Source organism: Bufo gargarizans, chromosome 4 (genome assembly GCF_014858855.1).
Source record: "Bufo gargarizans isolate SCDJY-AF-19 chromosome 4, ASM1485885v1, whole genome shotgun sequence".
Taxonomy (NCBI): domain Eukaryota; kingdom Metazoa; phylum Chordata; class Amphibia; order Anura; family Bufonidae; genus Bufo; species Bufo gargarizans.
The window spans coordinates 298,869,389-298,894,371 of NC_058083.1; the positions used below are offsets into that span (position 1 = coordinate 298,869,389).

Consider the following 24,983-nt stretch of genomic DNA (forward strand, 5'->3'; position numbering starts at 1 on the left):
CCGTTGACACTATTACTACTGCTACACAGAGACATTACACCACTCTGGCATTCCTCACCTGGTACGTGAGTTGCAACACCTTAAAGGGCCCTGAGACTGTACCCTGTGCACGCTGCAATTGGCGTCACGAACAAAAACTCTTAACTACCATTTAAACCTGACCCAGTTATTGCATATTATAGAGTCAGTGTGCATTCTTCCAATCCGGCTTACTGCATATTGTCATATGGAAAGAACAGCAGGTGGCACTATGCAGATATATTTTATTGAATACAGCAGTAGCACTATATAGATACATTTTATTAAATAACTCAGTGGCTATACTAAAAAATTTATTATTTGGAATCACAAAATAATTCAGATCTAGGTGCTGGTTTGAAGATACTTTCAAAACACTTTATTGAGCATTTGATCACGAATGTGTAAGACATAAACAGTTATGTCAAATTATAATTTATAGATATCATGCTTACCTTACAGCATAGCATGCATTAGCCAAACCAACAGCATTAGACAATCCACGCAGCTTGGCAAGCTCTTTATCCTCCTGTATAGCGCCTATGTCTTTTATGTTTTGGATGTGTTTATTCCGATTCTGATTCAATCTTTGTAAATAACTAAGACTCAAATAAAAAATATTAAAATTCCACAAAGTGAATTTCAGGTGGAAGTGTAAATGGATTTTTGATATCTGCAGTTCTTATACTTACCAAAGATAGCCACCAGTACAAGTACAAGGAGTATACCCAAGATAGAGCCAACAATAATCCCGACATTATCAAAAGAACTATCCTCTAAAAAAAAAAAAAAAAAAAAAAAAAAAAGAATAATATCAATTGAACTATTATTTATATATTAATAGATATATGTGTAGAATGTAGCAAAGATGTAGCCTAACACTGATGGTAGGGTGGCAAGATTGCTAACATTCCAGAATATACCTTTATGTAATCACACCTTAAAGGGTTTCTACCACCTCATTTTGATCGAATTAGCTTTCAGACACTAGCGATCTGCTAGTGTCTGATCTCCATAACCATGTAATTCTCAGACGTTTGTGTGGAGCCGTTTCATTAAAAAACTAACTTTTATTCCTATGCAAATGAGCCTCTAGGTGCTATGGGGGCGTCTTTTCAGCACCTAGAGGCTCGGTCTACTCACACTGTATGCTGCCCCGCTCGTCCGTCAAGCCCACCCAACTCGTCTTGGATGCCTGCCTCCATCTCAGCTATCGGACAAATTCTCGCGCCTGTGAGGAATCCAGCACCAGGAGCGCATCATTTACTCACTGCGCCTGTGCCGAAGACAGAAGTGAACGGCACAGGCGCGAGAATTCGTCCGATGGCTGAGATGGAGGCAGGCATTCAAGACGAGATGGGCGGGCTTGACGGACGAGCGGGGCGGCATACAGTGTGAGTAGACCGAGCCTCTAGGTGCTGAAAAGACGCCCCCATAGCACCTAGAGGCTCATTTGCATAGGAATACAAGTTAGTTTTTTAATGAAATGGCTCCACACAAATGTCTGAGAATTGCATGGTTATGGAGATCAGACACTAGCAGATCGCTAGTGTCTGAAAGCTAATTCGGTCAAAATGAGGTGGTAGAAACCCTTTAAATATGAAACTTTGTCCAGATTCCCATTTTGACATGGGGTAATACTTGTAAATTTCCATATTGGCAAATATTTTCTTTTAAAGGGGGTTTCCAGTTACCTTCTTGATAGGTCATCAATATCAGACTATTGAGGGTTCATTAAGTTAAGTGGGAGCTGAGCTGCAGTGCACCAACACAGAATGGACACTATTGTGCAGCCACTACACAATGGACATGGGCTTCTGCTTCCGGCTCCAACCACTGTTTAGTTTCTGGTGCTATCGACTACAAAAAACAGCCTTTCAGTGGGGATACCAGATGTCAACCTCCACAAATCTGATAACAATAATCTATCTTCTAGAGGATAGGTCGTCAAAATCTAAATTCATTTGTACACTCATTATTCTATCTTTAAAGGGGTTTTACAGATGTTAATACTGATGAGCTAACCTCTGGATAGATCATCAGTATCTGATCGGTGGGGGTCTTACACCCAGGACCCCCACTGATCAGCTGTTCGAGACGGCACCGGTGCTTGCAGTATTGCCACGATATTTTCGCTGCTTTTCCTAGGCTGAGTGATGACGCGTTCATTGGTCACATGGCCTAGGAGCAGCTCAGCCCCTTTGAAGTGAATGGGGCTCAACTGCGATAAGCACATCCGCTATACAATGAGCATGGAGAAGGCCATGGCGCTCCCAGGAGTGCCGGTGCCTTCTCAAACAGCTGATCAGTGGGAGTTCCAGGTGTTGGGCCCCCACCATTCAGATACTGATGATCTATCCAGATGATAGGTCATCAGTATTAAAATCACGGAAAACCCTTTCAATTATTGCCATTATCTTATCTACCCACATTTTATCTAACTTAGCCTCAATATTTTGTATTCTAACACTAAGCTTAAATTGTTGCTAGAATATATTGCATTGCTGTATGTTCTTGGGTTTCAAGTAATCTCTCATCCTCTGCTTGAGATTTAAGCGCTGATCCACGACAATATTGAAATATTCCCATATTATGTTATATTCATATGGTAGGGAAATGCTGTGGATTTTTCTGGCAGATTTGCGCTCGAAGTATCCACAGCAGAATGCATTATAAGACTAGTAGATGAGATTTTAATAACCTTTTAATTTGATTTAAACCCCTTAATAACAGACAATATGTGTTTTTACGACAGTCATTAAAAGACCTTGTTCTATGCCATCGCCTTTTTACGGCAATCTTGGCTCTCATATGACAGCAAGGCTCCTGCTCTAATGGCCTGGATCTACAGACAGGCCGCTTTGGGCCATTTAACCCCTTAGATGCCATGGTCAACAGTGACAACAGCACCTAAGTGGTTTAGAATGAGGGGGCTCCCTCTTTCAGGTATTGGCACCCCACGAGTGACACCGCAGGGTGTTGATGTCTTCACATGGCAGCCAGGGGCCTAATAAAGGTTCCCAGGTCTGCCTGCAGTGTATGCCTATGAGGCTGTCCCAGCGATGCAGCCTGATAGTGCCTGTACATGTACATTGTACTAAATAAGTAACACAGTGTATTATATAAGCGATCAAAGTCTCCATGTGATACTAAGAAATAGTAAAAAAAAAAGGGTAAAAAATAGAAATAATATACCTCTTTCCATTGAAAAAATGCCTTTGAATGAAAAAAATATGCAAAAATTAAATCCCTCCACATATTTGGTATGACATGTCTGTCATAACCTCACTACACAATTATTATGTAACATATCCAGCACAGTGAACGCCATGAAAAAATTGCAGAATAGTTTTATGCTTATTTGTCACCCAAAAAAGAAATAAAAAGTAATTAAAATAGTACTAATGAAAACTACAAGTTGCCTCACAAAAATCAAGCCCTCAATCAGCTCTAGAGAATAAAAAATAAGTACAGAATTGCCAGTTCTTTCTTAATAAGTATTTTTCTTTTATTTTCTTCCTTCTTCAGATGAATAAATAAAGATCATCTCAAGGAACCCTTAATATACATGAATGCACCCATGGGCTCAATAGCAGTTAAGCCTCATAATAAAGACTGTCTCTTCTAGATAAGGAGATTACTCTGATATATCATCATCTGATGGCTGATTTCTAATCTTTGCACTGTCCATGGTTAATCAAGCTGACTATTCCATTACTTTTGTCTTTTGAATTTAAATTTTTGAGTTGAAATATGAAAGCTCTGATTGCTTTGATGATATGATAGTTGTGTGTATATTATATATATATATTATATTTTTTTTTTTTTTGCTTGCTTGCTTTTGAAAGAGCTTCTGTATTTAGACCATGCTCAGGACACTGGTTTGCAGAGTCTTTAGAACCCCCAGATCTTCACTCGATAACATGAAATAGTGAACATGTGAGGCCAAAATGGAATACAATTTCACAGTCAGTGCTAGATAAACCTAGGAGATACTTCCTGATCATCAAACAGGTCGACAGTATGGAGTCAGAATTAATGCAGACAAGAAAGGTTTAAACCAGGATGGTAGTCAGTAAAAGCCAAGTCAGTCAAGATAGTTAAACATTTAAATATACAGCATAATATTGTATTGCCAATGTTTTAAATATCTTTTTAAGATTTATTAAACAGAAGACAGTTCTTTAATATTTCACTGTCACAAGGATTCCTATTTTTTTTTTACCTGAGATTTTCTATTAATACCCCAAACAAGTGTGAAGTGGAGCTCAGCAAAGCATTGGATATTCTTAGATCAATATTTAGCTTGAGTTGTGATCAGTTGACTGCATTCCTACCTCCACATCGAGCATCTTGCTCTTTCAATCTTTTGCAGAAAACTTGGCTGAAGAATAGTCTATGATGATATTCAACCTTATTTATTGAGGCAACCAATTCAACCTTCCGAGTAAGAATGGTATATTATGTACTGGCCCACATTTACTAGATTATGGTGTAAACTGCATCAAAATGTGGCGCAATTTGGTTCATCTAGGTTTAGACATGTTATCTGTGCTTAGCCTGAATAGAGGCATAGTTTAACTGAAATGGGGGTGCTTTCACTGGAAGGGGGCATGACCTAACATGCAATGTTTTGTGTCAGAATTGCACCATAAATCTGGCATAAAATTCTGTCACAAAATAAGTCAAATAGCAGTTAGTATAGTAACCAGAAAATGACCAGATCTTTCCAAGACTGCAAATGGGAGCATAATCTATTAGTAGAAAATAGGATTTATATAAAAGTTAATATTATACATTCATGTGAATTCTCAAAGAAAACTTGTGATTAGTAACATTTTTGTGTGAAAGAATTTCAGACTTGTTTTAGGGCTTCGACTTGGTTGCCTCATAGCAAATTTTGCATTGGAAACCTGCTTCATCAGAACATGAACAGCTTATGATTACTGGATTGCCACTCTGTTCACTGTGTTACTTCCCACCTTCATTGGTCTCCCAGTTTTCTGTAATATATATATATATATATATATATATATATATATACATACACAGTCAGGTCCATAAATATTGGGACATTGACACAATTCTAAAATTTTGGGCTCTATACACCACCACAATGGATTTGAAATGAAACGAACAAGATGTGTTTTAACTGCAGACTGTCAGCTTTAATTTGAGGGTATTTACATCCAAATCAGGCGAACGGTGTAGGAATTGCAACAGTTTTCATATGTGCCTCCCATTTGTTAAGGGACCAAAAGTAATGGGACAATTGGCTTCTCAGCTGTTCCATGGCCAGGTGTGTGTTATTCGCTCATTATCCCAATTACAATGAGCAGATAAAAGGTCCAGAGTTAATTTCAAGTGTGCTATTTGCATTTGGAATCTGTTGCTGTCAACTCTCTAGATGAGATGCAAAGAGCTGTCTCTATCAGTGAAGCAAGCCATCATTAGGCTGAAAAAAGATAGCAAAAACATTAGGTGTGGCCAAAACAACTGTTTGGAACATTCTTAAAAACACCAAAAGACCCGGAAGACCTCGGAAAACAACTGTGGTGGATGACCAAAGAATTCTTTCCCTGGTGAAGAAAACACCCTTCACAACAGTTGGCCAGATCAAGAACACTCTCCAGGAGGTAGGTGTATGTGTGTCAAAGTCAACAATCAAGAGAAGACTTCACCAGAGTGAATACAGAAGGTTCACCACAAGATATAAACCATTGGTGAGCCTCAAAAACAGGAAGGCCAGATTAGAGTTTGCCAAATGACATCTAAAAAAGCCTTCACAGTTCTGGAACAACATCCTATGGACAGATGAGACCAAGATCAACTTGTACCAGAGTGGTGGGAAGAGAAGAGTATGGAGAAGGAAAGGAATTGCTCATGATCCTAAGCATACCACCTCATCAGTGAAGCATGGTGGTGGTAGTGTCATGGCGTGGGCATGTATGGCTGCCAATGGAACTGATTCTCATGTATTTATTGATGATGTGACTGCTGACAAAAGCAGCAGGATGAATTCTGAAGTGTTTCGGGCAATATTATCTGCTCATATTCATCCAAATGCTTCAGAACTCATTGGACCGCACTTCACAGTGCAGATGGACAATGACCCAAAGCATACTGCAAAAGCAACCAAAGGGTTTTTTAAGGGAAAGAAGTGGAATGGACAAGTCAATCACCTGACCTGAATCCGACTGAGCATGCATTTCACTTGCTGAAGACAAAACTGAAGGGAAAATGTCCCAAGAACAAGCAGTAACTGAAGACAGTTGCAATAGAGGCCTGGCAGAGCATCACCAGGGATGAAACCCAGCGTCTGGTGATGTCTATGCATTCCAGACTTCAGGCTGTAATTGACTGCAAAGGATTTGCAACCAAGTATTAAAAAGTGAAAGTTTGATTTATGATTATTATTCTGTCCCATTACCTTTGGTCCCTTAACAAGTGGGAGGCATATATGCAAACTGTTGTAATTCCTGCACCGTTTGCCCTGTCTGCGTTCCAAATCTCGCGCCTGCGCTATACCGGTCTTCAGTCGGCGCAGGCGCACTGAGAGGAGGACGCTCACTCGGCCGCTCCTTCCTCAGTGCTCCTGCGGCAGGTGTAGATGTGACGTCATCAGCACAGGCGCACTGAGGAAGGAGTGGCCGAGCGAGGCCCTCCTCTCAGTGCGCCTGCGCCGACTGAAGACTGGTACGGAGCAGGCGCGAGATTTGGAACGCAGACAGGGCCAGCCGAAGGAGGAGAGCGCTCGCTGGCCCTGTCAATCAACAGGAGGAGGGGGCGTTTTTTTTAAAGGAGGATGCGGCGGCTACCAGCAAGCAACCGCCCTACTTGCTGGTAGCCAGGTAATTAACTTATTATAAAAGTGCGTTTTTTAAAGAAACTAAGCCACAAAAAAATGTAAGAGCATTATATATTGAATAATCGCACTATAAGGATTTTAATTAGCCCAAAAATGAAAAATGACTTTTGGGGGGTGACAGAAGCTCTTTAATTACTGTTCATAATATGTCTGCTACCCATGTTGAAAATAACAATATTCATTAATATGTCTACTGATCAATTTATACCTACCTGAATATAACTGAATATCTTCACTAACGTCACTGTAATTTCCAAGACCTATCATGTTGGCCGCTGCTGATCTGAACTGGAAGGTTCCATCCAAAGCTCTAGACTTCCATACACAAATGTCATGACATGAGCCATTGTATGCCAGCTTCCATGGGACGAAGTCTTTAACATCAGTAAGCTGCCTGAAGATTTAATGACTTATTAGTTGTCTTGAAAATATAAAAATGGTAAAGTATTTTGAAATAGTATGTTAGAATCAGAGCAGAACTTCCAAGAATCCTTCAGTTCTATATCAGAATCTATTAATATGAGCGTAGATTTACTCATAACATATGATGCTTTTTATTATTATTATTGTTAACTATATTGGCAGAATGGGGTAGCTCTACTAATCAGTGGGGATGGAAATGGTGCTCAATATCTCAGTGTGAACTCCACACACCAAAAATGATTGCAAAAAAATATTCAAGGAAGATATGGCACTCATATATCCAGAGGACTGCTCAAACACTTGATTTTATTATATTCAGATATTTTGTACGTCACAAATGTTAAAAAATCATTAATCTAAAAACACCATACAAGATACGTAAATAATTACAATTATACGTACCGTATATACTCGAGTATAAGACGAGTTTTTTGGCACATATTTTTGTGCTCAAAAAGCCCGCTCGTCTTATACTCGAGTCTAGGTCTTGATTGCGAAAATTCACCAAAAAAATCGCATGAACTGGTATTTTCCCAAAAATCAAATATTCGCTTTAGTTGGTTTTTGTACTGTTAAAGTTATTGTTGATACCATATTGTTTTTCTTTGAAATAAATATTCAAAAACCTTTAACCTACTGATGCCTCAATTAATGTAATTTTATTGGTACGGTATCTATTTTTATTTTTGAAATTTACCAGTAGCTGCTGCATTTCCCACCCTAGTCTTATACTCGAGTCAATAATTTTTCCCATTTTTTGGGGGTAAAATTAGGGGCCTCGGCTTATATTCGGGTCGGCTTATACTCGAGTATTGTGTTTTTAGATTAATGATTTTTTAACATTTGTGACCTACAAAATATCTGAATATAATAAAATCAAGTGTTTGAGCAGTCCTCCGATTATTGTTAACTAATCTGTTGTATCCTGAAACTATTTATTTAAAATTGCATTGCAAAATGTTTCAAATGCTTCCTCCGTGATCCAGAAGATGAAAAGAAAACTTACTAGCTTGAAATCTGGAAATGTTAAGAATTAGATGTGATTTACCCTATCAATGTTGTGTGCAGAACTGTAGCTTGGTTTCCAAAGATTTCAAAAGATTTTCTACCTTTAAGGCCTTTTTGCATGGGCAGATTATTGGGCCGATTACAAATGTTCTTTCCGGATAATTGCCCTGTGTAAAAGTGCCACTGATCACCCAATGAAAGAGCAAATGCCTGTTCATTGGGTAAAAGCATTGCTGGTGCAGTCACCTACATCTACATTGCTCTTGGTAAACATGGCTCTGCTGCTCAGAAACAATGAATCTCATTAGGGACAAGTGATCACTATAGTGATCACTCATCCCCATACAGAGAAGATAAAGGCCGAGTGTGAATGTAGCTCTCACCTCCACTAATAATCAGGCTTTTATCAGGTACATTAGGTTCATTGCTGATAATAGTCTGTGCATGGACATACACTTGAGAAAACTGTCCAAACTTTTAATATCTTTGTGTTTGTTAAAAAAAAAAAATTGTTTTTTACTGTCATTTTTAATCCCCTTAGAGGTGTAAATGTGTTTAAAATGCAGTCACCTGCTCACTTGTTCCAAAGACTGCAATAGAATGGTCTGCCCGTCAGACCATAGATTGGGCATGGCTGTGCAGGTAGCTTACTATGACAGCACTAAGAGCCTTCACAAAACAGTGAAGTCTGTCATAGTATCTGATGAAGCCCCACAATTTAGCTGTTCTGATTGGAGAGCAGAGAGAGTCCTTTTAATCTTTGCGATACATGTAAAGGTTAACAAACACCTGCAAGATTATATCCTTGAGCCATTTATTAACCCAATAACACACACATTCTCCTCACTCCCAACAATCTTATTTTATACAACAGCCATTTCGGTAGAACATTGAACATTGCTGTCATGTAGAAAACAAGCTATAGTGCTCTGCGTACCTGTACTCTAGTATATTATATGTTAGGTTACTACCATTATCAAGGGCAGGTTTCCACTGGATGGTATTGTCATCTCCAGGCACTTTTTGTGCAATTCCTGGTTTGCTAGGAACACCAGCTGAAGTAGATACAAAATTGTAGGTTAAAACCAGATTCTCCCCTAAACACAGACACATCCAGGAACATAATAAATGATGCCATTCTCACAATACAAAGACAGTGGTTATTATTCTACTGGAGACGTTTTTAACATTTGTTTAAGAAATATTAATTCTGCATATAAACACAAAAAGTATTTCTCAGCTACAAGGACATATAACTTTTATGTTAGAAATAACCAGTACATTCTCCTTTCCATGTCCTTTTCATACTCAGTAAAAAAAAAATCTGAATAGTTTATCCAATAAATGTTAGGTCTACCTCATATATAATCAGCCAATGTAATACAGCCTTTAAAAACTAATTCTGATAATATAAATTTCATTGTAGCTGTCATTTTACAATATGGTGGGTCATTTACTCCATATGTTCCACAACAGAACATAATTATCAAAAAGGAAATGTTTAAAAATTGTGAGGTCCCTCATAGCAAAGATTTTACAGGACTATTGTCCACTGTTTATACAGTGGAGTCCAACTGGGGAAAAATGCCAAGGATGCAGCACTTGATACCTATAATACAAATCAAGAATTCCAAACCTAATGTCTTGAAGTTTGTGGGATCAGAAATGCTCTGGGCTCCAGTGAAAAAAACAACCACAGCTTGTACTTGGTTGATTGTATTTGGCATAACTCCCATAAGAGTGCAGGTGTAGACAGATCCAGTTGTGCAGTGATGATGTGTTGGTTGGTATGAACTGTGTCCTGTTACCTGTTTTGCAAAAATTAGGAAAATAAGAAAACCAATGGGCTATAAACAGGATGAACATGGTACAGGAAACACAAGCCAGTAAGCTTCTACCTCTTTTAGTTGAAACCAGTATTCTTTTATGGATACTTCTGGAGCTCTCCATTCCAGAACCAAACTTATATTCCCTGGAACTATATTGTGTGGGGCAGCTGGGGCATCAAATGTTCTGTCATAAACCACACTGCTTTCAGAATACCAGTCTTCATCTGGGTGAAATGCAAGGACCTAATATAGATAGATGATAAATATATAAAAGAAATATAAATAGATAGACTGAGAGATAGAAAGATAGATAGACAAATAGAAAAACAAGATCCATAAGATATAAAATATCAATCTGTATCAGGGGTAGGTGGGGGTTATATCAAGACCTCTCCTTCCCCCAGCTGATATTTAATATCTTGTTGACCTTATTTTTATTAGTGTTGAGCGCAAATATTCGAATATCGAATTTTTTTAGCGAATATCGTCACTTCGCTAATTCTCGAATATTTCGAATATAGTGCTATAAATTCGATATTTCGAATATTCTTTTTTTTTTTGTTATATTTCTTTCTTTCCCACTTCCCTAAAGTTGTTCTTACCTGTCCTTAGGATTCATGACTTCCTGGCTGCTCCAGTCAGTGCCCGTTGCCGCTTCTACCGACTTCCGTGCTCATGGAGCGTCCCCATCACCATGGGAACGTCTCCATACTAGAATGTACTGTCGGATTTGAGAATTACGTTGAAATCTCAATTCGATTAATTCAAGTTATAATAATTGAATTGCGATTTCAACTTGGACCTGTTTACTTTGGTTGGCTTGGTAGAATTAGCGAATATGGCGAATGTATTCGTCATATTCCTCAAAACGAAGATAACAAAGTATTCTCCATCTTTGTTTTAGCTACCTATTCGTCAACTTTGCTAATTCTAGCAATCAAATAGGAAGGTTGACTATAGAGACAGCTGTGTTTAATTCGCTATGCGAGTATATTACTTAGCTTTTTTTTTTTATAAATAGAATCATTATAATAATCAAGTATTTAACTATTCCATTTAAAAAAAAAAAAAAAAGTAATATAATCGCATAGCGAATTAAACTTAGCTGTCTCTAAAGTCAACTTTCCTATTTGATTGCTAGAATTAGCGAAGTTGACGAATAGGTAGCTAAAAACGAAGATGGAGAATACTTCGTTATCTTCGTTTTGAGGAATACGACGAATACATTCGTCATATTCATCATCTTTGCTAATTCTAGATATCAAACCAATAGGAAAGTAGCCTTAAGTTAAAATCGCAATACGCGATTATTTAAATCGCATATTAATCACGATAACTAGAATAATGACGAATATTCGATTTCAACAAATATAAAACGAATATTCTATCGAATATTCGCGAATTTCGTCGAAATCGAATATGGCACCTGCCGCTCACCACTAATTTTTATATACTGTAAGGGATCATCTCTTTTCAGGGGGTCACACTCAAAGATATCTTCGCACACAAGGTTATAATGTCCAAACTCTTGCTTTATTTCAGGCACTTTAGCAAAGCACAGGTTACAAAGTCGCAGCTTCAACTTATCACGTGTGACATCCTCACAAAATAATAAACCCTTGCCCGGCTAGGCTCTAACTAAACATATAAGTGTATCCCTGACTCACCTAGAGAGCCCTGTTCACACATGGAACACAAATGCAGCTTTCCTCAGCCATACACTCCAGCAACCTCCAGGCTGTGACACTTCAATACCTTTTGGGGGATTGTGGCCCAGTAGTCCTCCCGACTGGCCTAGTGATCCTTGTTTCACAGGCGTCACCATGTCCCCCAAAGTTCAGGCTATCGCCTAGCCTCATGGCCCCTCAGCCCACCCGGCTGAGACCACTCACACAGAGCCTCACCAGGACTCTGCTTCACAAAACACTCCAGAGTGAGACACACCCAATTCCAGAAACCAGATTAAATGGAATCCCTAAGTCCCAGACTGGAGCATGGGGAACAGGCACCCACCCAACACATTGCCTTCTCCCAGTAAAAGCCTGCCCTGAAATAGCTGAACCAGCTACACTATCTATATGGTGCCCCCAAACTACTTTAGTGGACACCTGGACTAGGGCTTTTACTCCACCAAGGCTGGGTCCCTTGGTGACACGCTCCTGGTGCAAACAACACCTCAATGTTCACATTGCCACAATACTCAATTTATAAGCACAACTACAGATATACAGTATGTCTTTCAGAAATATGTGGGTAATAATGCCTACATATCACATGTTCACAACACTTTTAATAACTTTGTATATGTATTTTCCAAACCATGATACATACTATATATTGTGGTCAATGTCTATATCACTTTCCTTGAGAAAGACTCCGATCATAAAGCTGAAACCTTGCATTCAAACCTGGATGAATAAATACAGTTTTCGTTGGAATTTATCTCTGGAATAATTTGATTTCTTAGATAGATAGATAGATAGATAGATAGATTTGTGTTAGTGGTCCATGCCCACCACGACCTTGCTCTGGTTGGCTGCTGGCATCCCATTATGGCCAACATCCCTCTACTTCTTCCCAGTGAATAGGGCATACACTTTCTCCAGATCTTAAAGGACCAGTGCACATGCACCTAAATCTTCTTCAGCCCATACTCTTTGAGCAATAGGTTCAAGTACTCAAAATTCCTACAAAGGTGTGTTGTTATGTTGTCTACCTGTGTACTGACTTCTGCCTGACTTCTGACTGATCTACAGATTTGACCCTTCCCTACCTGACCTCTGTGTGTTCTCCATACTGACGCTAAGTTGCACAGTCCATAAATGTAAACCAGCTCACCTTACAATCCACAGCCCTGTGCATGGAATGAGCCAAGCCGATCGCTCTTTTAGAATATAAGAAAAGATTATTCCAGCACTTGTAATAACTCAGTTGCCTTTATTTCTTTCTTGTAGCATGTAACTCACATGGACACAAACCTTCACCCCAGCATGGTTGACGCGTTTCGAACACAGGTGTGTTCTTAGTCGTAACCCGCTAAGTTGCACACCCTGAACCCAGAATTGCACTAACCCTGCCTTTCCTAACCCTGATTTTGGATTGCACTAACCCTGCCTTTCCTAACCTCAGCTTGTCCCTGATTATAGGTTTGCCTGACCCCTTCGGTGCCTTGCACCAGTGTTTTTTGACCACCATGGGTAAGCAGTCTACTAAGGCTACTTTCACACTAGCGTTCGGGCGGATCCGTTCTGAACGGATCCGCTCATATTAATGCAGACGGAGGCTCCGTTCAGTACGGATCCGTCTGCATTAATAACTTTAAAATTAAAAAAAAGTAGCCTGCGCGGATCCGTTCAGACTTTCAATGTAAAGTCAATGGGGGACGGATCCGCTTGAAGATTGAGTCAATTGGTGACATCTTCAAGCGGATCCGTTCCCATTGACTTACATTGTAAGTCTGAACGGATCCGCACGCCTCCGCACGGCCAGGCGGACACCCGAACGCTGCAAGCAGCGTTCAGCTGTCCGCCTGTCCGTGCGGAGGCGAGCGGAGCGGAGGCTGAACGCCGCCAGACTGATGCAGTCTGAGCGGATCCGCTCCATTCAGACTGCATCAGGGCTGGACGGCTGCGTTCGGGTCCGCTCGTGAGCTCCTTCAAACGGAGCTCACGAGCGGACCGACGAACGCTAGTGTGAAAGTAGCCTAAACAGAGACTAATTCCCCTGCAATGGAGTCCAGATCCCTGTATAGGGGTTAAAGGATAAAGACCAGGGCAGCACATAGATAAATCATATATATTTAGTAGACACAGCAAATCTGTATCCTCTTTGCAACAGATAGATAGATTAGATTGATATATAGATGACAGAGACATATTATACTTCGCCAAACACATACATAGATATAAGATGGTTATAGGATACATTTACTGTACCTTAAATTCATAATAAGTTCCCGCTTGAAGATTGTTTAAAGTCCATGCTAACACCTCATTTTGGAATTCACTTTTTCTCAAAGGATAAGAAGGGCTCGGGGGCATATTGTTGGCTTTAATTTGATATCGAATAATATCAGTGGGTCCATTTGGCTTGGTTGGTTCTCCCCAAGTGATATTGACTGAAGAATCTGACAAAATGGTTACATTTGTAATAGTTGCTGCTTCGGGCACTAAAAAATAAACCAAAAATCATAGTGAGACTGAATTGTAAAAAGCAATTTCAGATGTAATAGCTAATTTACATTACTTACCTCCATAAGCTGTCTTTGCAGTGACTGTAGTCCCTACTGGTTGTTGATCAAGCAGAAATGAGTAATAGTTCCTCACACTGATTTCAAATTCATAGCTTGAAAAGGGCTGCAACTCAGGGATTGTTGCAATCTGCTCTTGAAATTCCTATAGGAATGTAATTTAATACCTTAAAAACTTACTGAGCAATGTTTTTCTCAAATAAACTAATCTATTAAGATTTTCAGTCTGAAAGATATATTCATTATGTTCAGGCTGAGAAGGAGACTGTTACTCATAAAAAGTATTGATGTTTTCATCTTTGATTCTCAGTTCTGTAGCCTTCAGGGATCCTCAAGGATCAATTTTCCAAACCTTAATGCTATGTGCATACATTGTGGATTGTGTCCAGATTTATGTGTGGATTCCTTACTTATATCCACACCAATTCTGCCACCAATGCATGTGAACAAGTTTTTATTCACACTTATAAAATCCACTCTACAAATTTCTATCATCTACAGGTTCATCATTTATTCAGATGCCTTAAAAGCTGCAGATTTGCTCCACCAAACTTCAAAAGAGATAAACAACATGTATCTAATTTCAACTGTTGGTTGCTGAAATTATTTTGTGTGATTCTATTCCGGAGAATCGATGAGAGAGCGGGTAATGGCATTTACTATTGCTTGTCGACCCACTCTGTTCTAAAGCAGGGAAATAAAAGAGGTGACATGAGTAATTTTCTGCTACATTTCTTCTTTGTTTCGTTTATTTGGTCAATAATATATATACAGAATGATGACAGAAAAGACCACATGATCTTTATCTCAGGAATATTTAAATTGACCTATTGTTGATTTTAGAACCATGTCTTCTGGAAGTTTTTTCCAAGCATCTACCACCCTTAAAGTAAAAGAATATTTTCTGCTATTGCAGGGACTCAGTGGATAACTGCTAGAGGTTAATTGTTTGCAAAAAGGTAAATGTGGTTTAATTTATGCATCATGTATTTCCAATAGTTGTTAATGGACATCAAACAGTTCACACTGGCAGTCTTGGTTAGGCTGCCATGGAGACCAGCTGGTCTGGCCTCCTCTGGTTAGTAGTGATGAGCGGCATAGGCAATATTGGAATTGGCAATATTTCGCGAATTTTTGGCCGAATATTTACCGTAAATTCGAGAATTTGTGATCTTTATTTGATTATGAAAAATCGGCAATGTAATATATTCATGATAAATTCACGATTAGAATATTCACCACTATTCACGAATACGAATATACAGCACTATATTGTCAATATTCATGATTAAAATTTGCAATTCGAATATTTGCGCTCAACACTACTGGTTAGCTAGTGAGTCTTAGCTCAGCAGAGCTGGAGTCAAGACCTACATGTGTGAGCTCTTGTCAAGTAGTCCCACAGGAGAGGCCTCATCCAGGAAACACCCTTCCTGAGGCTAAAATGCTGCCAGATAACAACTTACAGGGGTATTCTAGTTTTTAATTTTTAATTTTTTTGTTTGTAGAATAGGAAATCATACTATTTTCTATTGTACATATATTTAGAATTCTGGTATAAATATAGAGCGGAGGTGCATCCCCTGAGCTGGCACCCGGTCCCCTGTCCCTGCCTACTTGCACCACCCGCCCTAGGTGACGGGGTGTAACTGGGCGACAGTCCCTGACCTGAGTAAGTGCAAGCAGAGAGATAGAGACAGCAGGGAAGTGTCAGCCAATGAGAGGTAGCACTCGAGCGGACAGAGAGGTGGAACAAGCAAGGTACCACCAAAAACGGAAGGGCGAGGCGGGTCAACTAGCTGGGGTCAGTTCAGGAGGTCACGTCAGTACAAGAGAAGAGGCAAAGCCAAAATCCAAAAGCAAGCTGAGGTCAAAATCTGAGAGGTAGAGTCAAGGTTCAGGGAGCAGGCAGAAGAGGTGTCAAGAAGCAGATCAAGGGTCAAATCCAAAGGTAAGCTAAATAATAATAATACACAGCTTAAGGGACCAAAATCACAGGCAACCTGTAGCCAGTGGGCACTTTGAGCCCACTGATAAAATTCATTATGGGGGACCACTGTACACCTACATGCAAATATTATCTTTGACACAGCAACAGGCAGCTACTAGAACCTAAAGGTAATTGATTATAGAGGTCCCTGCAGAGACTTCAAGAAGGCAGGTCCCTGATGAAAGAGGATACTGGACGGCCTGCATCTGTCCCTACAAGTCACTTGATCCATCCAATGCATCTATGATAATAAACCTTTTAGTTTGTCAAATAATCTACCCATGTAGGCTGGTTGAGATGTTGCTTGCTGCTTATCTATATGCAGTGCAGTCAGTCTACTGTGCCATGTGTCACTTGTGCAGAGGGTGAGGGAATAAAGTTCTACCTTAATCAGGGGCCCATCGGTGGATTCACTTGTTCCCATGTGGGCCAGTCCGAGCCTGACTGTATATACTGTACAGGTTCTGCTCTCTAATACACTACTATTCACCTGTTAGACACCTGTGTGGTTAACTGAAAGCCAGGTCACATGACTTTGCAGGATTGACGCTATGTCATATCCAGTTCTCCTACTGATACATTTTGCACATAAATAAATGTAATCATTAAAACCAGATTACCTCTTCAACTGGGAGACTACTCCTGGGGGGAAAAAGAACAGACATCCACAGAAGTTTTATCACCATCAAGGCTGTGCACTGGATTCAGATAGTAAGGTACCATTTGTTTATAACATTAAGATTTTACTGCTTGTGAAAAGGGTTAATTGCCTCCAACACCCACCACACTTTTGGATGGACTGGCCATCCGAATCCAAGATCTTTGCAACGGAAGTGCAAGCATGTGGTTATTTGGGAAGTTTGCAAAGTGAGCTTAGAGTGAGACTCAGGGAGGACTACTACTACCATCATTTCTATTTCCCATATACAACTATTGGGAGAATCCTACTCTGGAACATACAGCCAGGTCCATAAATATTGGGACATCGACACAATTGTAAAATTTTTGGCTCTATACACTACCACAATGGATTTAAAATGAAACGAACAGGATGTGCTTTAACTGAAGACTGTTAGCTTTAAGGAACCAAAAGTAATGGGAAAATTGGCTTCTCAGCTGTTCCATGGCCAGGTGTGTGTTATTCCCTCATTATCTCAATTACAATGAGCAGATAAAAGGTCCAGAGTTCATTTTAAGTGTGCTATTTGGAATCTGTTGCTGTCAACTCTCAAGATAAGAGCCAAAGAGCTGTCACTATAAGTGAAGCAAGCCATCATTAGGCTGAAAAAACAAAACAAACCCATCAGAGAGATAGCAAAAACATTAGGCATGGCCAAAACAACTGTTTGGAACATTCTTGAAAAGAAGGAACGCACCGGTGAGCTCAACAACACCAAAAGACTAGGAAGACCACGCAAAACAACTTTGGTGGATGAACGAAGAATTCTTTCCCTGGTGAAGAAAACACCCTTCACAACAGTTGGCCAGATCAAGAATACTCTCTATGAGGTAGGTGTATGTGTGTCAAAGTCAACAATCAAGAGAAGACTTCACCAGAGTGAATACAGAGGGCTCACCACAAGATGCAAAACATTGGTGAGCTTTAAAAACAGGAAGGCCAGATTAGAGTTTGCCTAACGACATCTAAAAAAAAGCCTTCACAGTACTGGAACAACATCCTATGGACAGATGAGACCAAGATCAACTTGTACCAGAGTGGTGGGAAGAGAAGAGTATGGAGAAGGAAAGGAACTGCTCATGATCCTAAGCATACCACCTCATTAGTGAAGCATGGTGGTGGTAGCATCATGGTGTGGGCATGTATGGCTGCCAATGGAACTGGTTCTCTTGTATTTATTGATGATGTGACTGCTGACAAAAGCAGCAGGATGAATTCTGAAGTGTAATATTATCTGCTCATATTCAGCCAAATGCTTCAGAACTCATTGGACGGCGCTTCACACTGCAGATGGACAATGACCCAAAGCATACTGCAAAATCAACCAAAGAGTTTTTTAAGGGAAAGAAGTGGAATGTTATGCAATGGCCAAGTCAATCACCTGACCTGAATCCGATTGAGCAAGCATTTCACTTGCTGAAAACAAAACTGAAGGGGAAAATGCCCCAAGAACAAGCAGGAACTGAAGACAGTTGCAGTAGAGGCCTGGCAGAGCATCACCGCGGATGAAACCCAGCGTCTGGTGATGTCTATGCGCTCCAGACTTCAGGCTGTAATTGACTGCAAAGGATTTGCAACCAAGTATTAAAAAGTGAAAGTTTGATTTATGATTATTATTCTGTCCCATTACTTTTGGTCCCTTAACAAGTGGGAGGCACATATTCAAACTGTTGTAATTCCTACACCGTCCACCTGATTTGGATGTAAATACTTTCAAATTAAAGCTGACAGTTTGCAGTTAAAGCACATCTTGTTCGTTTCATTTCAAATCCATTGTGGTGGTGTATAGAGCCAAAAAATTGTGTCGATGTCCCAATATTTATGGAGCTGCCTGTATATCAGAACTGTGCCTTTTTCTGCTTATGAACTACTACCCGATTTATCAATTCAGAAAATAGATTCTTTTTTTATGGCAACCAAATAAGCCTGGTCATTTACTCCATTAAAGGGGTGGTCCGGATTCAGAGCTGAACCCGGACATACCCATAATTTCACCCAGGCAGCCCCCCTGATGTTGAATTATAACAAGTATGTACCAGAAATATCTAGAAACTGGAACATTTTTAAAATATTCCAATAAAAAAAAAATTGTTAGGTTGTACCAGATTCAACAGAGGATGTAATATTTCATTGTGAGGAAACCCTTTTCACATAGGTTGTATCACTACTTTAGAAAATTATGATCTTATTCGGTCTTAACTGCAGCAAAAACGTCCTCCTCTTCATGACCTTGACTGAATAACAATAATAATAATAATAATAATATAGTATCTTACTAATCTTGTGCTATTAACATCTGTAGAATCGTTTGGTAACCTGTGGTCAGCATCCAGACGCTTCCTATGAATAACTGTGTATGTTGGAGTACAGCTCATTATAAATGGACAGATAACTTCCGAAGTAACTGGAGGCAAACGCAATGTAATGCTTGAATTTGTTGCGCTCAGTGTGATGGGCTTATTAATACGTGAAGCCAATACTAGACATCCATTGTCTATTAAAAAAAAAAGTGATATAAATGACTGCTTTGTTCTAAAAACAGCACAATTTTTGTCTATGGGTTTCCTTTGGTATTGCAGCTTGACTTGAAATAGGCTGAGCTGCAATACCAGGCACAGCCCATGGACAAGAAAGTTGTTTTCTCATTTAATACTATACATTTAATTGGGTTTTAAAGTTGTCACTCAAGAATATATAACTTTATGTTCATCATTTAAAAGAATGAAGACAATGATTATGATGACAATGATGATTTTTCTTATTATCATACACAGCATATGAATTGGCATATTTACCTGGGAAAGGTTGCAGAGAGGTACTATATGCTGTAGCCTGAATATGTTCATGACTTGTTTGCAGCAAAAATGGAACCTTAGTAATTTTTCTTGCATGATAAATACTTGTCTTTTCAATATTTTCAATGCTCCAGTAAATGAAATAGTCATCAACTGAAAGACTGGTTATCGATGCACCTTGTATAGAGAAACAAGAATAATTTCAAGTATGTAAGTGGGTCAAGTTCTCAAAAAATTGTTCCACTCTGTATGTATGTGGCAGGCTCCAATGCACTTGCTTGCCAAAATCGATGATAAGGAATTAGCCTGATAGCAGGCAATTATGCTTCATTGTGACAAACAAACAACCTACAATTTCTTATCATGACTTTATTATCAGAATGAGTGGTGACAATCTCTGGACAGTGTTGCAGAATATTTTGGTGCTATATAAAGTAATAGATGAATAAAATAATAATGATAATGATAATTCAGCAGTACTGAGCAGTGTAGCTGTGAATCCAGTATTGGGATGAAACTGAGAAATTGAGCCTTCAGTAACAACCCTGTGTAGCTTTGCCTCTTTCTTATTCCGGGTGCTGCTTCCTCTTCCCTCTTCTCCTTGTCATAGACTTATATGGGTAGTATGTAACCTGATCCCTCAGTGAGCTGATAACCCATCTGGTCTTTAAAAATGGATTATAGCAGTGAACTGAGGATGAATTATCAGTGTAGAAGGCAGTGGATTGTAAGTTGACAAAGAGGCATTTTCAGTAATAAAATATAATTAGAGATGAGCGAATTTTAAAAAAAATAGATTTGCCGATTCGCTGAATTTTTGGGGAAAAAATTACAGTGAATTACGTAAAAAAAAAAGGCGATTTCCTGGCTACAGAGAGCCTTTATAGTGGTGTAGAACACTGTGCCTTGCATACGGAGTCTGCTTTGGTAGTAAAATAATACTATGAGTCCGTAAGACATGCAGATGACAGGTGTCACTCTTAGAATCACTACACACTTCACTTATTTGGGCAGTCACGGGGCCAAAACTGCCCAAATAACTCAAGTATGAACGCAGCCTTACAGGTCAATGTTAGCGCAAAGAAGAAGTGCACTCCTTTTACATCGTTATTAGTTGATTCTACATAGATGTTTACAGAACCCATTCTATTAAAAGCTTATACAAGTAGAGCCCCCTGACAGAGTGGTGTCAGCAGTAACTTTGTGTTGAAGTCATTGATTATTTTGCCTTTTCTCTGATCCATCAGAACAATAACCCCAAAAAAACGGATCCTGTCTTTGGAGCATCTACCTTCACTCGGCTAGCATTTGGTCAATAATTCATTAGTATTGTTAATGCCAAAAACAACAGGAGTGTATCCAAAACAGAGATGACACGTGAACAGAATATTTGCATGTTTTCTGTGTTTTGTACCCACTCCTGCTATTGGCTACCAAATCATAAGCCAATTCTGATGGGACCATACAGGCCTTATAGCTGCTACACAGACAGGATCCGTTGTGCGTCTCATTTTTACTTCCTTCTGACAGATCAGAAGAAGAGTCAAATAAATGATGATGTCAGCCAAGCCAAAAAAGCCAAATAGTGGCCCAGACATGAAGTGGGGAGGGTGGGAACAGCATGAGAAGTATACAGAGTGGCCCTATGACATAGTGGTGAGGTGAAAGCAGCATAAGCACACCACAGAGTGGCCCAATGACAGAGTGTGGAGGTGGCAGCAGTATCCGGAGGCCACAGAGTGGCAAGGTGATATAGTTTGGAGGTGGCGGCAACATCAGGAGTCCACAGAGTGGCAAGGTAACATAGTGTGAAGGTGGCAGCAGCATGAGGAGACCACAGAGTGGCAAGGTGACATAGTTTGGAGGTGGTGGCAGCATCAGTAGGCCACAGAGTAGCAAGGTGACATAGTTTGAAGGCGGCGGCAGCATCAGGAGGCCACAGAGTGACAAGGTGACAGTGTGGAGGTGGGTGGAAATGCCAGTAGCCGCTGAAGATGGTGGGTGAAAGAAGAAGCACTTGGCATCAGATGTGTGGCAGCATCAGAATAGTAGCTGAGGCAGGTAGCCATAAGAAACCAGTCTCTTTTGTCAAAGTATTGGTGTGGCACCATGGATGATCTACTCTGATGCATAAGGAATTGGTGGGTGGAAATCCTGGCTGATCCACGCCTGATTCATCTTGACAAAGGTCAGTCTCTCCACATTTTGGGTCGATAGATGAGTTCTTCTTGGGGTAACTATGGCCCCCGCCGCACTAAACACCCGCTCTGATGCCACACTACTGGCCAGGCAGGACAGCTTTTCCAGGGCAAACTATGCTAGTTGCGGCCACAAATCCAGTTTGGCTGCCCAGTAGTCCAGCGGATCTTCAATGATGGCTGGCAGGGTACACTCCAAGTATGCCACCACCTGCTGGTTCAGGTTCTGCTTTATGTCTAGCTGCCGGTGAGTAGTTTCTTCACTATGCACGTGAAGAAAGCTGCTCATCAGCGACTCTAGAATCAGGCTGCTGTTGATGGAGCTGGTACTGCTGCTGCCACCCCACCCGCCAGCAGCCATGGCAGTGGATTGTGAGCGTAGAGGGCCCCTCCGGTCAGACCTGCGAGAGGATGGACGATGGCGCAGATAGGCAGCAGCTAACTGACTACATAGGATGTCTCTATAGTAGTCTAGTTTGTACTTCCCTTAGCGGGTGTAAAAAAGGCCCCCATTTTGGACCGGTAATGAGGGTCCAACAAGGTGGAGATCCAGAAGTCATCCCTCTGCCGAATAGTGACTATTCGGCTGTCACTACCCAAGCAAGTGAGCATGCAGCGGGCTGTTTGCGCAAGTGACCACTGCATACTGCCACGGTGTGTCAGGGTCCTCTGCCTTGTCTTCCTCATCGCCCTGTAGCTCCTTTGTCTGCTCCTCCTCTCCTATCACCTGTGTAGAAAAACCACCCAGTTCGCTACACACTGCTTGTGCTCCAATCTCCTCCTCCTCCTCCAGTTCAGCCGCCACAGGGCTCATGTGGCAGTGAGATCTAGGAACCACGTCTCCAGTACCCTGATTAGCCAGATTTACCAGCATCTGTCCCAGGAGATGAAGCTGTGGAATGACGTTTATCATCCTGTAGTCCTGAGGAATGAAAAATAACGTGGCCTCCTCAAAGGGCCTGAGCAAACATCAGGTGTCACGCATGAGCTGCCACTGGCTGATATCGAAGTTACACAGGGGAGTACACCTGTCCTCTTGGATCATCAGGAAATCGTTTATAGCCTTTCTCTGTTCGTACAGTCGGTCCAACATATGGAGGGTGGAGTTCCAATGGGTTGAAACGTCACATATCAGCCTATGTTGGGGGATACCATTCTGCCGCTGCAGCTTAAGGAGGGTGTGCTTCGTGGTGTACGAGTGGCTGAAGTGCATACAAAGTATCATGCCCATTTTTAGGATGTCTTGCAGATGGGTTGAAAACTTCAGGAACCGCTTGACAACCAGATTGAACACGTGTGCCATGCAGGGCGCATGGCTCAGCCCTCCGTGACGCAGCGCCTACACAATATTATTCCCGTTGTTGGTCACCATGCTTCTGTCACGGAAGGTGTTACAGAAAACTAGAAGACACAAATGAAGATCCGACTGACTTGATCCAAAACTAAGGAACCAAAGTAAGCCCTGTAGCAGCCCTAGCTCTCTCCCTTACTGCTCAGCCTATGCGAAAATCTCTATCGTAGATAATTGCTTACCCTCGTTCCTCGACTGTATGAAACCTGAACACCCTATAATAGTGAGAGAACACGACCACCGGCTCCCTACACTTAATACGGGGGGAGTCAGGGTCACCTAGGATCAAGCAAACAGGAAAACACAAATAAATGAACAGACTTATCTGTAGAATCATCAGTTGTAGCATCCAGCATGCACACACTCTAGGAAGTTGTATAAACCGCAAAGTGATGCAGTATGGGAGGGGATTTAAAGGGATGCAATCAGTGCAACTAGATGACAGCTGAGAGAGGGAAACGAGATGACAAAACGAAAGCAAAACAAAAGAACCTCAAGCAGGAGGTTCTGAAGAACGTCTGTCAGAGATTCTCAGATGTCTGGCGGTGACAGGTTCCGATTTTCAGTTGTCGTGGAGAAAGCCAGGATTCGATTTCTTGCTGAAGGACATGGAGCAGTTCCTCCCCTGTGTGACTCCAATCGCCCAGGCTATCGAGATGCAGGACAGCGTGACACCGCCGTGCCCTGTACATGTGGTATGCTGAAGGGCCACTGTGAATTGTCCCTGCAGTGGAGGCTGAGGACACTGGTGGAGGATGAGAAGGCAGAGGTGGACATTGTCGCAAGACCAACGGCGTAGCAACGTGGAGGCGGAAGCGGCGTCACCTGACCAAGTAGCTGGTGTGGTTGTGCAGGAACCACATTCACACAGATGGCCGTATGGGACATGTATTGTCCCTGACCGTAGTTACGGCTCCACACGTTGGTGCTGTTGTGCACTTTGGCAGACACCGACAAGCTCAAGGACTGGCCCACCTTCTGTTCTACATGTGTGTGCAGGGCTGGTTCTGACTTATTGGCAAAGAAATGACGGCTTGGGACTCTCCACCTCGGCTCGGCACAAGCCATCAGTTCTCTGAAAGGTGCAGAGTCCACCACTTGGAAAGGGAAGGACTGCAACACCAGCAACTTGGACAGGAGCACATTCAGCTTCTGCGCTGTTGGATGAGTGCACGCATACTGTTGTCTCTTGGCAATCACTTCGGTGATTGATTGCTCACAGAATGACTGACAAGGATGAGGAGCAGGAGCATCATTACCATCATATGATGGGAAGGACAGACAGCTCCCTTCAGCTGAGGTGGTGGATCCTTGACTGTCTGAAGCCGGGTTCGTGCCACTGGGTGACGCAGCGGTTGCTGCGGCAGGCTGGACCACAACATCAAAGCCACGTTTCACCCAGGGCACTTTATAGTGACGCTGCATATGTTGACGCAGGGCCGTGGTGCCAACATTGGCACCCTAGCCACGCTTCACCTTCTGCCCACAAATTCTACATATGGCCACGTTCATCTCCTCCGGCAGCTTGAAAAAATATTGCCACACCGCCAAGAAGGTGATTTTACTTTCGACACT

The 24,983-nt window shown here is 41.1% G+C and overlaps 1 protein-coding gene across 1 annotated transcript in view; it reads right to left on the reverse strand.

The window, feature by feature from the left end:
• ROS1 (ROS proto-oncogene 1, receptor tyrosine kinase) overlaps positions 1-24,983 on the reverse strand; it is a 256,125-nt gene that overhangs the window by 95,329 nt on the left and 135,813 nt on the right. The window contains exons 25-34 of the mRNA XM_044291160.1: positions 19,860-20,036; positions 19,341-19,558; positions 14,396-14,540; positions 14,082-14,314; positions 10,216-10,389; positions 9,954-10,125; positions 9,255-9,372; positions 7,099-7,280; positions 707-794; positions 474-605 (exon numbers count right to left, since the gene is read on the reverse strand). Coding sequence (XP_044147095.1) covers positions 474-605; positions 707-794; positions 7,099-7,280; positions 9,255-9,372; positions 9,954-10,125; positions 10,216-10,389; positions 14,082-14,314; positions 14,396-14,540; positions 19,341-19,558; positions 19,860-20,036 — 1,639 coding nt within the window. The remainder of the gene's footprint in view (positions 1-473; positions 606-706; positions 795-7,098; positions 7,281-9,254; positions 9,373-9,953; positions 10,126-10,215; positions 10,390-14,081; positions 14,315-14,395; positions 14,541-19,340; positions 19,559-19,859; positions 20,037-24,983) is intronic.